This window comes from Chinchilla lanigera, unplaced genomic scaffold (genome assembly GCF_000276665.1).
Source record: "Chinchilla lanigera isolate Chin_1 unplaced genomic scaffold, ChiLan1.0 scaffold00021, whole genome shotgun sequence".
Classification (NCBI taxonomy): Eukaryota; Metazoa; Chordata; class Mammalia; order Rodentia; family Chinchillidae; genus Chinchilla; species Chinchilla lanigera.
Genome location: NW_004955422.1, coordinates 11,126,129 through 11,141,718, shown reverse-complemented (window position 1 = coordinate 11,141,718; position 15,590 = coordinate 11,126,129). Strand labels below are relative to the sequence as shown.

Here is a 15,590-nt window from a genome sequence, read left to right as displayed (position 1 = left end):
AAAAAAAAAAAAAAAAAAAAAAAAAAGAGTAACTGAAAGGATTAAAGATTTAGTAAGGTCAATTAATGGCACCTCCAAGTGGATTAATTCATGCAAAAAAAAAAGCATTGAAACTAAACAAACAAACGAATAAACAATACTCAGGTGGAAACTTGAGCATAGCATAACACATACTAGAAAAAATTAGAGTAGAATCGCAAGGGGATTCCCAAAGCCTTATCACTGTTGGACTGAGAATTGGAACATAATGAGTGGGAGTGATTGCAAATCTTCCCTAATGCATGCAAGGGGATAGAGGTCAAGTGGAGAGCTGGCTGAATGCAGAGAAGGAGCTGGTCTTTGGCTTGACTGAATCATGCTTCTGTAACTGTGCCCAGTGGGTGGCCATAGGGAGAGCTGTGAGAACTACTCTCTCCTTGGGTTTGGACATCCTGCAGGCTGTTGATTGTAAATATTAGTTTTGGAAGAGCTTTCCAGGAGGCATGTGAACAGGCGCTTCCTATTGGCGATCTGAAACTCCGGACAAAAAGAAATCTAAACTAATTCAGGAAGCAGACTCCTGCCTTGGAAAGCTCCATTTCCTTGTCTTCTGGGTGTCAAGCTCATAATTTTGGGGGGAGGGGGGTCTGGCATGATCTAGTTGGGTGGAACAAATTGGAAATTGCTGGGTAAGCCACAGCTGTTTTTTTTAAATTCTTCGGTCTCATGTAGGAGGACAGAGATAATGCCTTTTTCTATCTTGCTCATGAGAACTTATTTCTTGTGCTCCGCGCACGTTATACCATGCAGTGAGTGTGTTGAAACTGTATCTTTAACAAAGTTTCTAAAATGAGAATGCAGTGTCTGTGGATAGCCCAGGGGGTGCCCAGGCTTACTGAGGGCATCATGAGTGAAACTGGCCCCATCTCTCTGCTCTCTTTCTGAACTAATTCTTGTAGAACTGTTTATTACATAGGACCTGGTGTTGGTGTTTGGTATGTATAATTTTTAACTCGGCTTCATAGGTTTTCAGTAGATTTTACTAGGTAGCCAAGAATCACCTGAAATAGTGTGTAAGACTTTGAGAGTGTTCATCTGTAGGGTCCTGTCTGTGAGAAGAAAGGCCAAAGTATATCAGATTTTTCAAAGGGGTATGTGATTTTAAATGTTTTTGTGAACATTCCAGCTGGGTCAAATATTTATCCTGATGATTTTTTGCCATGTTGCTTCTGTAGGGAAACATTCTCTCCAGCATGAGAGTTGAAGGAGAGATTTTTAACTTACAAAATGTTAGTATTGACCTTTCTCTAATTTGAAAAGAGTTCAGCATTTCTTTGACATTGGCAGTTTTGTTTTATTTCTGGAAGCACATAACTGAATTTGAATGAAATGTGACAAAGTAGTGCATGGATATTTGAGAAAGTGTTTTCTGATTTTAACATTTTGGACAATGTTTTGCCAAGTTCTTGCTCAAGTAGAAGGCTGAATTGAGTTTGATGGGAATGGGTGGAAAGCACCAGTTTTTATTACAACCTACCTGGACATAATTCTAGACAGACCCAAAAGATACAGGGAGGTATCCCCAAGGACACTGCAAGGATAAATAAACGGGAGCATCTTTATGTTGTGCTGTACCAAACACCTTCTGTTCATGGCTGCATCACCCAATCAAGAAAATAACATTTCTTTCCATCACAATATTAAGTTGTTGCTTGACTTTGCTGATTATGGTTCCTGGGGGTTCAGTCTGAAGCTTGAGAAACATTGGATTGATACCCGTACAAATTGGGTGTTATTGTCCTAAGATACCTGGAGATGTTAGGAGGCTGGAAAGGTAAAACTAGACCTTAATTTCTATTTTTCAATCCTTATTATACATGCAGCAGTATATATAGACTGAACAGAAAGTAGATGCTAAGAGGGAACCTCACTAAATGATATTTTCATAATTGATCCAGTTACCTCAAACAGCCATGCAGCAGATCAGGAGCAAAATGATTGGATATGGTCCTGGTTTGGTAATTCACAGCCTCAGACTCAGGCTCTTACGACAACAGCAACAACAGGTAAACTGTTATGTCTTTGCTTATCAGATATCCCGAATGCCAGGTTGTTTAGTGTTAAAGGAAAAGATATTCATTATTATACCAGAGTTTCCCAAGGGTGTTCTTTCAGCATCTCATAAGAGTATAGTTGGCTACCATTTTGCTTATCACAGATGCCTATGGATCTGAGGGTGTGTCTGCATGCTCCCAACTGACCCAATTTCTTTTACTTTTGGCAATGGTTACATAGAATCAGTATTATTTTTCCTTCAGAGGCTTTGAGCAGGAGATTAATTCACAAAATGTCCTCTAGAAAGAAGCTTTTTAGCAGATGCACACACCTGCTTTCTGCTGGCTTAATTACATGGTCAGTAATAAAAGAGGGGAATGCTAATTTACAGATGGAAAGTTCAGACCCTGGATGGTTTTTGGACACTTACAGCCTTTACTGCAAAATACTGTAAAAAACAGCCTGTTGCTCCACATCGGCATCTAGGTCAGTAAAAAGCTCTTGGATGTTCGACTGTTGTCTAAATTCCTGCAAAGTACTTTGATCTGGGAGCTTTGGGAAGTGGGAAGAGGAAAATTCAATGTACAACAGTAGGAGATTCCAAATATATCTTTGTTTATTAAGTTTTGTTGATGGAGGATACAGCCGTATTTCAAAATCACTAGTCATTCTTTCTGCAGAACGGGATGAATAAATATGGAAAAATGGTCTTTTAAATTTGTTTATCTTATAAGACATTGGATATCCTTCACTTCTACAAATAATTATGTAAGGAATGATGTTATCCTGTGGTTGCCATAGCATAGTAATTAAGATCATGCCGGGGTAGAGGTGGGAGGAGAGAGATTTTAGAATAAAGGAAATGCTATTTTGTAAGTGTTTACAATGTTTATCCTCATAGAACAAATAATGTGAAAGAAAAGGTTTCACTGGCCATGTTTCTTCTTGCCTTTCATGATAACTAAAAAAAGAAACTTCACCTTGGTTTTGTACGTGGGGATTTAATGACGGTTGATTATTTCAGCCTCTCTGTCTGAACTTGTTCTCGCTTATTAAAAATCTATTACCTAATATTCTTCTAGTGCATATTATGGTGGCAAAAATGGCAGTCTTTTCAAGTCAGGACTCTTGCTTCTGATCTTATCAGTGGGATTATTGGATCATTTCATCTCTGCCTGTCTGTCTGGGCTTTGGGAGCAAGTTTGCTGGAGGATGTGGAGTCTAACTGGGGAAAATTGCAAGGCATCTTCTTCAACAGGCTTCTTGGTGTCATTTCATTCTGTGTTTGGGATTTCTGGGATCATGTGTCTGTGATTTCTGGCAGAAATATCGTATCCTGAATTCTTGGAGAATGATATTGGTTGGCCAAGATACATTGTATAGAAGAAGATCAAGGGACTAGAATTCTAAACAGCTGAATTTTAGAATCATAAATGCTCAGATATGGAGCGGATCTCAAGTAGACTGGTTCAATCAATACTTCTAATCATTTAATCTCTTACACAACTTTCCTGCCAAATGATCTCCCTGATAGTGGGAAACACAATACTTCATGAAGAAATTCATTCTTGGATAGTTCAGATTATTTTTAAAAATCTAATATTTGAAAGAGCATCCATCTCCCTGAAAATGTTCAGATCAGGTTCTCATTTGGCCCTCTCTCTGGGAGATGAGAAAAAATTCCTTCCTTTTTTACATTGTAGACTTTCCAAATTGAAAGACAGCTCACAGACTGTCCTTGAGACCTCTCTGAGGCTGATTGGTTTTCAGATTTTGGACAAATTAGATGCTTTTTCAGCAGGGTTTGTTTGTTTTTTTTTTTTTTCCATCTTTTAAAATAAGGAGCATGAGCCAGATATTTTTGGTCCTTCCATCCCTGACATTTTATGAACTCGTTTGGGTCTCTAAAATAAATAGAATTTCTTTGCCTTCTCTCTAACTTTCCACCACCTGTGTTGAATATAGGTGATTCTTTTAAGTTAAGTAGCGAAAGACTGAAAGCATATACAGCGTTGTTTCTTAGGAACTGCTAATTAACCTTTCAACAATCAATTCAATCACGTTACAACAGCTTTGATGAGCGCTAGTGGTGCAGCTCTCACAACAGCAAACCAGAGGCAAGGAATTCACAACTGGTTGTCATGGTTGTTTCAACCATCAGAGCCCAAGACTCTTCACACAAGAACAAAAATGGCTGGTAATGAGTTATGGGTCTCTCATATGCTTTTTGACAGTCTTTACTCATTCTCATTAGCCTGTGGAATGTTGCTAGAGTCTAGGGTCCATCCCAACCTCACAAATGTTTGTAATGATTTAACAAGGACCGTGGGCTCTGAGATCTATGTGTTTAATATTGTACTACTAATATGCAGTTTTCATCTTTCAACTCCAAGAGATTGGGATAGCCCAGGAGGAGGATGCTACAGAAAGTGTGAAAAGGAAGTGGGTTTTGATAATGAAACAAATCTTCAACTTTGAAAGAGTGTTTATGCATGTTCTCAAATTACAAAAGTGGAAAAGCTTGATTTTCTGATGAGAAAATAAAATAGCATAGCTAGATCTAATAAAATATAGACAATCTCCATCAGTAATTATTCTTGGGCACTAATAGTATGAAATAAAGGGCCATCTGGTAAGATATCCTGAATCTCATTCAAAAGGTAGAAAATCCCTTTTTGGTAAAGGGATAATTTCCGCAATAACCACTGACAAGAGGTATTTTCCATATCATTTATTATGACTGCATCCAAAAGAAAAGAATGAGAAGTTCTTATGATCTGGGCTGGTCCATTTTTATCAACCCTGTTGGTTGACTAATAAATGCCAGGAATAATTTCTCTAATTGAATAGCTTTTTGATTTTGCTTTTTCTATATAAAAGTACTATTGGAAATGGCAGTGTTGCTTCCACTCGGGTTTACAGCCATAGTGAGCTGATGCGAAGTTTAAGCAATAAATGTAATGATTTTTTTTTTTTTTTGAGACAAGGTCTCACTATGTAGTACAGTCTAGCTTTGAACTCACTATCTAGTCTAAGCTGGCCTCAAACTCACAGTGACCTTCTGCCTCAACCTCCCAAGTGCTGGGATTACAAGCATTTGCAGTCATGCCTGGCTAGGATTTCAGAAGTGTTTGGCATGGGATTATGTATCAAGTTTTTTCTGAAAGTGTCTTGACTAAGCAAATAGGCATGTATAAAACTTTTCTATCGTATTCTTGATATCCTGGCTTTAACAGAATATGCTTATTGAGTTCATAAGAAATGCATTTGCAAGGATGAGCGAATTTCCACTGGCCTTGTTTTGTTTGTATGTATTTATTCCTTTAGCTTCCTGAAAGAGAATATTTACTCATAAAGAACATAGTCAATTGTTTTGCAATCTGTGTATTATCTTCAGAGACAAGGACCTAAGAAATTGGAGCAGACAACTCAACCCTTTCACTTTCTTCTTAAAATCTTGGGAGCTGGTACACCCTCTGTGCCTATCTTCCTTTGACAAATGGGTTGGTTGGCATCCAGCTCAGCTACTAATGCAAGTCACTACAACAGGTACGGATTCAAATACCATGTCAACAGGCTGGGAGCCCAGTGAAGATAACGAAGAGGACAGAGACAAACACCTCAGTTTTTCTGGATCAGGCATTGATGATGATGAAGATTTTATCTCCAGTACCAGTAAGAATTATCAATTACAGTAGAACCCTGTGTGCAAGGCTTATTGCTTAATCTAAGTGGTGCCTAAGACTTTCTTGAGAAGCAGTTAATGTGAAAAATCATGCCTTAGTTATACATACCTTAATGAGACTATGGAGGAAGAAAAAAGTTACTTTTAGTGAAAACCAAATCATATTTGGAGGAGAAGGGAGGAAAATATCTCACAAAATTTTGAATGCTCTATGGCGTTTCTGTTTTGTTTGTCAAGGAGGTCTGCTACTGTAGGTTCTCTTTTTTACAGAACAATATATCAAGGCAGTATAACAAATATTCATGTGTACCTGCTGTGCTAGGTGCTCCGTGCACACAGGTGAAAAAACCAGAGCTTTTGTCTTAAGGAACTACTGGAGAATGTGATTAGGAGTGTATTAATTAAAAGTTGTAGATGTTCCTAAATCCTAAGGCTAAGAAGGTTCTTGAAAGGCTCAGAAGATGAGAGCTAGATTTCAAGAATTGTCTTTGTTAAACCTGGTTAAAGTCAAAGGAACAAACCCAGACTTTTAACAAACATGCTGGGTACCAATTTAGCAGAAAAATGTTGAAAAGAAGGGTGAAATGCCAGCCTAGCTGTGCTAATTACTGAAAGACAGTGCTAATTATGGAAAGCAAATAGTAGCAACACTACATGACAATATACAAGGTCGTGAGAACAGAGAGTTGGAAATTGAACTGAAAATATTCTTTAAGAAATTTATAAAACGCAAACATGGTCTAACATTTTAACAAATGATTGTGTTTCCTACACATACATATAATGATCTCAGATTTTGCTGGACAAAGACAAGAATCCTGAACCTGACTGTATCACAGCTCTGCTTTTAAGCAGTTGGGGTGCTATGTGAGCTCTCAGATCAAAAAAGGTGTGTCTCTCATTGAAACCTGAGAGTTTAATCCCCAAAGGAATATCACTCAAGGTAGAAGAAATCAAAAAAAGTAACTTAGTCCTTGAAGGCAGCAGAATATATGACTCAAATATACTCAAGATAAACTTAATTTTTTATTTGCAAACTTTTAAGTGATATATTCGTTAGGCTGAACATCCCTGTGAGCTTAGCCTATACTGTTTTTAGTAACTTCAGAATGAAAATGAATAAGCAAAACTACTGGAGCTGGACTGTAGTGTATCCTGGGTTCAGGATATGGCCCAGCCTTGCAGGGTGAGCCCCACCAGTAAAGATGAGGCCTTGGTACTTGAGAAACTAAACTCCCTTGGGTGGTAACCCAGAAGGTCAACCTGGAAATAAGCCACATGGCCAGGCTCTAAGGAAAAATTCAGCATTTTATTTATTTATTTATTTATTTTTGTACCGGGAATCGAACTCAGGACCTCACACTTGCCAGGCAGGTGCTGTGCTGCTAAGTTAGATCCTTGGCCTCCCGCATGTTATTTTTTTTTGTGTGTCTGTGGAGTAGTTTTCACATTTTCATGCGTGTTGAGAATGTGGTTAATGATTCCAAATTTTCTTTTCTTAATTTGTGCAATAATTTTGTATGATTTGGGTATAAAATTGAAGTTGGAAAGAAGGTTGATTTGCAAGTAACTTTTCAGAAAAGACATAGGCTCTAATTTTGTCATGATCCTTCTGTTAGTTGCATCTCTTATTCGAGCCCTAATATTTTGGGTAACAATATCAGGGTATTGGTGGATGGATACTTTTACTTTTGGTGTGGTGGTTTTGATGGTGGTTGGTTATCTCTGGCCTTTTTCTACTGAATGTATGCATCTTGTTTTTCTTTCATTGGCTATGAATGGCTTGCTCTTAATATGTTTTGTATTTGATAAGAATATCAGCTGGGTATGGTGGCATATGCCTGTAATCCCAGAGCTCAGGAGGCTGAGGCAGGAGGATTGTTGCGCTTTCAAGATCAGTCTGGGCTACAAAGTGAGCTCAAGGCCAGCCTGAACTGCATAGCTAGACCCTGTCTCAAAAAGACCAAAAAAACAAACAAACAAAAAAAAAAACAGAGACTATCATCGATGTTGGATAAATATTCAGAAATATATCACTAAGCCATATGACAATTCTGGGTAGATACTCTTTCTCAGAACCATCTAGAGAAAAGCTCAGCTGCCCAGGATGTTTCTGTCCCTAGTAAAATTACTAATGAATAGTGATTATTGTGTGTAACTTTCAGTGATTAACCCTGCTAGCCTAAGGATCTGCAGGTAGAATTCTTGCTAGTGATTCCAATTCCGTGGTCTTTCAAGTGCAGAGGGCCACTGTAGTCTGCATGGATGGACAAAATGCTGGTGTCTTTCATTATCCTTGGTGGAGGGCTGATGTCTTCAATGCTGTTGTTCCCGCTGCCCCAGCTTCTTCGACTGCTTTTCCCAGAAGATCTCATGTTCTGAACCCCAAGATATTCTGTGTCAGAATGTGAAGGACACTGAGATGCTTAACCATGTGGCTGAGCCAAGCTGAAGGCACACTCTGCTTCCCCTTCGTTTCCACGCAGCCATCTATACGACCTCGTATAGATGAGTCGTTCAGACGACAGAAGGAGACATGTGCAGAACAAGTGGAGAAGCCTCAAAAAATACCGTTTTCCTAATTGCTTCACTCGTCATTGTCACAGTTTCAACCACTCCACGAGTTTCTGACCCCACAAAACAGCACCAGGACTGGATCCAATGGAAGCCAAGCCATTCCATCACAGAAGTACAGACAGCCACCAGGATGACTGGTAATGACTTATGCACGTTCAATTAAAGAATATTTTTTCCTTCAAAGCCTGTGGTGCTGCGAAGGTCAGTCATAGGAAGCAGTGGGAACTTTGTTTAATATCTCACCAAAAATTCTTTGTGAGCTTTTCACGAAGATACTCAATTTCACTTAGGAATCATTTCATAAATCACACCATCTGGGCACAGGCTATGTTATGTTGCTTTCTTATAAAAATGAATGCATCAGAATGGTTTATGGTGCTGTCTCTGACAAAGTGGCTATGGTGGAATAATAAGTAATCACGGAGACATTTCATACCTGTTCATTTTGGGGGGGTACATTTTAGTAAAATCGCCTGAATTTACTCAGAGTAGATGCTCAGAGAGAGTGTTTAGGCAGAGTATTCACTTTCATGGAAGAAGAGAATCATTCAAAGTTGGTTGATGAAAGTCACAGTGTATTTAACCATCACCACAACAGAGGTAGACAGAAATGGCACCGGTGTTCATGGAGAAAACTGGACCCAAGATGCACAGCCCCCTCTCACTCACCATGAGCATCAGGATGAAGAGGAGACCCCACATCCTCCAAGCACAAGTAAGAAGGATGGCGGTCAGCAGGTGTTGTTTACACGAGTTAGTAAAGGCCTTCCAGGGACGGGGGAGACCTTGAGACCTTGTTTAGACACTGGACACATCTTCTATCTCCCCACAGTAATTTCTTTTATCTATAGAGATTGAGAAGCTAAATTAGCACACAACGTTTTAGAAATTGGAAGAAAAATGCCTACTTGTCATGTTACCCAAAAGGCCAAAATGTTGCAAAAGCATATCTGAGTTTTTGTGTTCCAGAGGCATAGAGGTTCTTTTGGGAGATTTGTGTGTGTGTTTACGGAAGCGTGTGGAGGAAAGCATGCCCTTTGGGGGGTTGGGAGTGGGATATGGAAGGAAAGCTTAAGTGGAAAGACCTTTGGAATCCTTAGTTTCTATCAAGATCTGTGAGAAATCCTGTTTTTTTTCCACCTTCTTTTTCTCACTATGTTGTAAAATTTCCATCCATTTTACTCTTGGAGCAGAATCAGTAGCTGATGCTATCTATATTTGAATTCTACTGCTGAATTTTTTTTCCTGTTTTCAAACCAGGATAACTTGAGGAAGGCTTTGATCTAACTATTGTTCTTTCTACTTATGTACAAACATCTCACTGTCTAAAACAATCTCAAATCTCACCATTGAACTTGAGTAGTGAGAAATACGACCAAAAAAAAAAAAACAAAAACAAAAACAAAAACCAAAACCAAAAAGTATATATTCTCCTTTCAGATTTGCATCTCTGAGACATGCCTATCTTTTTGGGAATAAAGTAAGCTTTTACTTGGAAAAATAGTTTGTAGAATTTTTAAAACTGTAGTTCAACTGCCACTCTCACAGCCTTATACTCCTAAAAAGAAAGTATATGAAACAGCTGCTTAGAAGCCAAAGGAGTTTGGAATCTCTGGTTTGAGGGATGTATTCAGACAACTATAGAAAAGTTCAAAACACAGGTTAATAAGATGCAAGCATTGTACTGGCCATGTCCAACAGACCTTACATCTCCTTACTTACTTCAATGGGTTTGATATATGCATAAGGATTATAGCCTAAGTTAACAATGTAAAGAATAGAAAGGAAGCAGAACCTTGTATATACAACAAGGTTCAGTACCAGTCACCTTTGGGTTCTACCTGTGTATCTCAGAAATTATTCTCAACAGCTTGTATCTAAGCAAAAAGCTATTTAAGAGGCTTGGAATTAATGAACCTAATGTCAGAAAGGGGTAGCATGGGGGCATCACCAGTAGAGGATAGTTGAGAAACCAGATATAACAGAATTTGACAAAAGGAAGGCAACAATAATGCTTGCAAAAATTTAAAGGGATTCTGACAGGTGACCTCTAGCCTTTACCAAGTGGACATTACAACTTCTAAAAGAGAGTGAGTTTTCATATACTGTAATGGAAATCTCATATTCCGCTGACCCATTCTTACTGGCACCGAAAACAGGAGGTAGCTACTGGGTCCTGAAAGGATCGTTGTATTTATAAAAGTAGTGATTGAGAGAGGGATGTGTGTGTTTGCACGTGTACATGTGTACTTGCTGTTTCCTTTCAGCTTTGGTTACTCTGAAAATCTATGTTTGAATCAGTTTTTCCATTTCTGTACATTCAGGGTTTCTCTCACATCATTATTTGTAATGAGGAAGTGACTTAGTCCGTTGGAAGTCAAATTTAAAATTCTGACATTTTTCTCCCCTTTGATAAGCAGTTAGCCTCAGGGATGGTTTGGCCAATGCAAAGGCAAAATAAGGACAGTAACTTTTATTTTAAAAAATATATTCAGGGGGCTGGGGATTTAGCTCAGCGGCAAAAGCGCCTGCCTGGCAAGCGCAAGGTCCTGAGTTCGGTTCCTGGTACCGGAGAAAAACCAAAAAAAAAAAAAAAAATATATATATATATATATATACATTGTTATCAAATCACATGTATCATTTCCTAAGATAATGAGATACAATCAATGTTACAAGCCACATAAAGTAATTTCACTTGGCAGGCTTATAGGCATTCATTTTCTAGATGAACTAGAACCTTGCTATTGGTTGCTATTGATGAAAATGTCAGAAGCTTTGTGACTTTTCCTGACAGCACCCTCATGGAATTTTATCTCATTAATTTTGTTTTTTTTTTTAAAGAAGTGGGTGAAAGTTTAAGCCTATCTCGTATTGCTTTTGTTTGTATATTGCCCCAAACTGGCTAGAATAGCCACTGTATTTGTTTTGTTAAGAAGTAATCTTTGTTATTTTATGTCACCTAGACATAACTACATAATGGATCAGTGTAGTAACATTTCAGTCACTCCAAAAGTTTTCATGCTGTGCAAATAAATCACTGGTACATTTCAAATGTCTGTGATTATATATTATGGGATCCATTTGAGAAGTTCTCCTACTATGCTGACATTGCTGTAAGTTGCTTTAAAATACATTTCCTCCTCTAGAATCACTGGAACAAACAGATTATTTGAACACAGTTCTCTCTGAAAGGATATGTGAGGCCCTAGACTATAGTAAAATCATAGTAATAATGGGAATTCATAGGCTACGGTCTATTCCTAACTTTGTATCCAATCTGTAGGCGTGATTATGAGCAAATCAAAATTTCTTTGGGCCTTAGTTTTCTGATCTAAAAAATTAAAGGATGAGATCATTTAATTTCTAATCACCCTTTCAGAATATCAGGGACCTATCTCGGGGCTGTATTCCTTTTCTCCTTTCTCTCCCCACATGTCTGTGCCTATAAAATAGAAAGGTAAGTGTTGTTGGTGGGGAAATTGGATAACTGTAGCTCACAGTTGACGTTCTTCTCACAGCTTGGGCAGCTCATAGTAGCACAACAGAAGAAACAGCAGCTACCCAGAAAGAACAGTGGTTTGAGAGTGGATGGCATGGGGAATATCCCCACACACCCAGAGAAGACCCTGGTTCAACAGCAGGGACAACTGGTAATGGATAGTTTCATAAGCAAATATGGGCAGAGACTTCCTTTTGAGATAAATGTGGGGCATTGAAGACATTGAACAAAAGGACCCTGAAGGAACTGTCATAAGATGTCAGGCTTCTTAATAAGTCAAGTTCCATTAAACACAAAGCCAGATCTTAAATACTCCTAACAAATCACCTGAGCAGGAGTAAATATAACAGTACATACAGACTGTGCCCTCTAGTATGTCACTTCCATATCTAGTTTTGGGCAGTCCCTCCTGAGATTGCAGCAGAGGCCCTGATCTTATAAAGTGCATCCTTCTGTTTTGTAAATGAACCCACTATCCAATGTGCATCCACCTTTGCAGTGTGGTTCTGGAAAACACTCGGTGTGTGAGAAAGAATTTTGTCAGAACCCTAGTGTTTAAAGAGGTGGATCTAGACATGATGACCAAATTGACACCTGTCTGATGTCATTTGGCCTTTTGTTCATATCTGTTTGGTAATTTCTCCTTGAGTATACAATGTTTCTTCTCAGATTTACAGATAAGTCACCTTCTCTTTTTTTGAATTGTGAGATTGTAGTAACAGTACTCAAGTCTTGTCATCATCTCTCAGTGGTGTCAGTAACATGGCTCTGCAAGCGCCTATGCATGATTCTTTTGTCTGTGTGACTTAAGCATTGAGATCTGTCCTGCACAGTAAATAATGTGCATCTCTCATTCTTACTTGATACTGGTGGGAAATATCCCATGCTTCCATTTGCACTTTAGAATGTAGCACATAATATCTTTCCAGTGCATGGCAACTTCTGAATGAATTCCTAGTAAAGCAATAGATTCAGTGAATGGCTATGTGGTGCAGTAGTTGCTGGGTGATAGTACTGTAATTTTTTCTACTTCTACTTCTTTACTGGCACAGAATGAAGCAAATTCTTATGCCATAGATCTCATTGTTAGAAGGTAATGCTCCTAACAGATTTCATTCATGTTTTGTGATGAATGGCATTTGCTTTCCTGTTGATGACTGGAGAAGGTGTGGCCTGCGTCTTTCTCTAGATCCTTGTGCATTTTACTGGGATGTGGGTGTTTTACGGTGACATCATGCACTCTGGCTCTTGTACTTCCTCCTTTAGGGACTGTGGTAGCATGGGTTAAGAACTACTTCACCTTTCTTTGATGCCTATAACTCATCTTCTGCTCACTGCAGAAATTGTGAACGTTTTGTGTCCTCCAGTTCACATGCTGACTGCCAGGAAAACTAGCATGCATGAACCAAACCTCCTAAAACATTCTGCACTTATGCAACTTCTTTGTTCTTCACACTAGGAAGATAGTTTCATTGTCTTATCCAAAGAATAAAAAATATCAGTGTATCCCCAGCCAAATGTAAATTAATGCATTGACAAATGTTTGAACTGCATGGTCACAACTGTCTCAGCCCACAACAGCCATCCAAGTCCAAGAATGACAACACAGAGTCAAGAGGACATTTCCTGGACTGAGTTCTTCGACCCAGTCTCCCATCCAATGAGAAGAGGTCATCAGACAGAAAAAACGATGGGTAATGGCCTCTGAGCTTTTTTATGTATTATGCTTTTAACATCCACTGACTTTTTCCCCAGAAACATGCCCTTGGTTTTAGACCAATCTACTTTCCTAAAGATGTTGAAGTTTCTTTAAAAGTAGATTTTTTCCCCCATAGGATTGTGTCTTAGTTACTTTTCTCATTGCTGGGACAAAATACCCAGCACCCACAAGTTAGAGGAGGAAAGGTTTATTTAGCTCACAGTTTGTAAAGGTTTCAGTCCATAGTTGGCTGGTTCCAAAGGAGGGCAGTGGGGCAAAAGGGCATCACAGAGAAGGCACAGTCCTTGGCAAGGCAGGCAGTGGGCAGCAAATCTTTCTTTTCATTTTATCCCATTGAGGCTACAAGGTTTAAGGATGGTTCCACCCACACCCAGGGTAGGCCTTCCCATTATCCACACCCAGAAGTATGCTAATTCCAATCAGTGGACTGATTTAGTACCACACACCCTTAATCGTAGTATCACATTCCGTAAAACCAGCCAGCTCTTAAAAGCCCCACCTAAGGCTTTGATGAGACAGCTAGATACAGCCCATAATAGAGTGGTGTGCACCTGAATATGAAATCCTGGGCTGAAAGTGAAGAATTTCATGTGAGGGTTAAAGGATAATTATTCCTAGGCTTCAAAGAGTAGAAGTCATTTTCCCTAAGGAAGGGATATTCTTAAGATTTCTTTTTTTACATCTATGTGCAAGGTTTTTAAATAAAGTGATAGATTCAGTGACTATTTCTAATATAGACTCAAAGATATTCATCTCTGAAGAGAAATCTGACAGGTTAAAAAATTGGTGAGTAGTTATTCTAAACAAATAACTAAAAGTCTTGGAAAACTTCATTATTTATTCTTGCCATCTTTGGATATAACATGGTACCCAATAGTTTACTGTTGGCCCTCAATGAATGTTTTTAAATTTAATGGGTTGACAATATTTATAAGAGATAAAATTCTTTTTTCTTGAGTATTCTTTTTATTTTTTTCATGAAAATTTCTAAAAGAGAAAAGACACTGGTGGTAGATCTGCAATGATGGAAAATTATGAATTTATCTGACCAATTTTTATATTCAAGAAGGATTTTCCTTTATTGTGACAGAGCACAGTTTACCTGAGAGAATATTTAAGAATTGACAGCCTGTGATACCTCTCTTGTATCAATATCAAGTGGTAGAGGAATGTTTATTTCTCACTATATCCATGAGTAGAATTAATTCAAGGTTATTGTTCTTTTGTAAACAAGCTGCTCTGATCACAGAAATATAGCATTCCCAAAGAGAGATAAATCAGGATTGCCAAAATGAGGTGTGAGGGCTGGGGATTTAGCTCAGCGGCACAGCGCCTGCCTGGCAAGCGCAAGGTCATGAGTTCGATTCCCGGTACCGGAAAAAAAAAAAAATGAGGTGTGAATTTACAGTCATGGAATAAAATATATTATCTGGATATAAATTTCCAAACATATGCATCACATAAACTTCATTAAAATGAGTTCTAAGTATAATAAGTACATCTATTGGTGTTAAATAAATACAAAGTTACCTCTAAAATGAATCCAACAGTTTTTAAAGTTTCATTTCTTTAAGATCCTGTATTTCTTGCCCAAATATTAGTAATCCAAATATCCTTTTAACTATAATCAACATTAAATACCTGCTAATGTACAAAGCATGATGGAAACAAAAGGGTGTATAACTCACGGTCATGTCTCTTAAGAACCTTAACATTTACCTGGCAAAAAAGAATTAGAAGCAAAATAGATCTAACAACGTGAGACAATAAGTAATACACGTGAAATGAATGCTGGCAACAGTAAACACTAAAGAAATTCAGAGGAGCCCATACCTTCCAGAGAGCATTAGAGAAAGATGAATTAGATCTGATTTTTGAAAAGTGAAAAAACCGGAGTAATCAGAGAAAGAAAGGAGGAGGAAGATTTTTCTATAAAGGAGACTTAGGTAAGGAGGGCCATAAAGGAAAAAAAGCCAAGGTGTGAATAAGTCAGAGTGAGTAGACCCAATTGTCATAAAGGAAGAGAGGTTTAAATGGGGCTTCCATGTTGAGTTATTGAAGTGCCACATGCA

General features: G+C 38.3%; 1 protein-coding gene across 12 annotated transcripts in view; it reads left to right on the top strand.

Moving 5' to 3' along the window:
* Positions 1-15,590, top strand: part of Cd44 (CD44 molecule (Indian blood group)) — an 83,891-nt gene that overhangs the window by 48,233 nt on the left and 20,068 nt on the right. Inside the window, exons 6-12 of one of the 12 annotated variants that reach the window (XM_013514150.1) lie at positions 1,938-2,045; positions 4,106-4,231; positions 5,584-5,709; positions 8,326-8,433; positions 8,895-9,011; positions 11,818-11,949; positions 13,370-13,492. The exons of 4 other annotated variants lie outside the window; for them this stretch is intronic. In XM_013514150.1, the coding sequence (XP_013369604.1) occupies positions 1,938-2,045; positions 4,106-4,231; positions 5,584-5,709; positions 8,326-8,433; positions 8,895-9,011; positions 11,818-11,949; positions 13,370-13,492 (840 nt within the window). The remainder of the gene's footprint in view (positions 1-1,937; positions 2,046-4,105; positions 4,232-5,583; positions 5,710-8,325; positions 8,434-8,894; positions 9,012-11,817; positions 11,950-13,369; positions 13,493-15,590) is intronic. 7 more of the 12 variants (XM_005384129.2, XM_005384131.2, XM_005384132.2 and 4 more) reach the window with 7 other exon arrangements.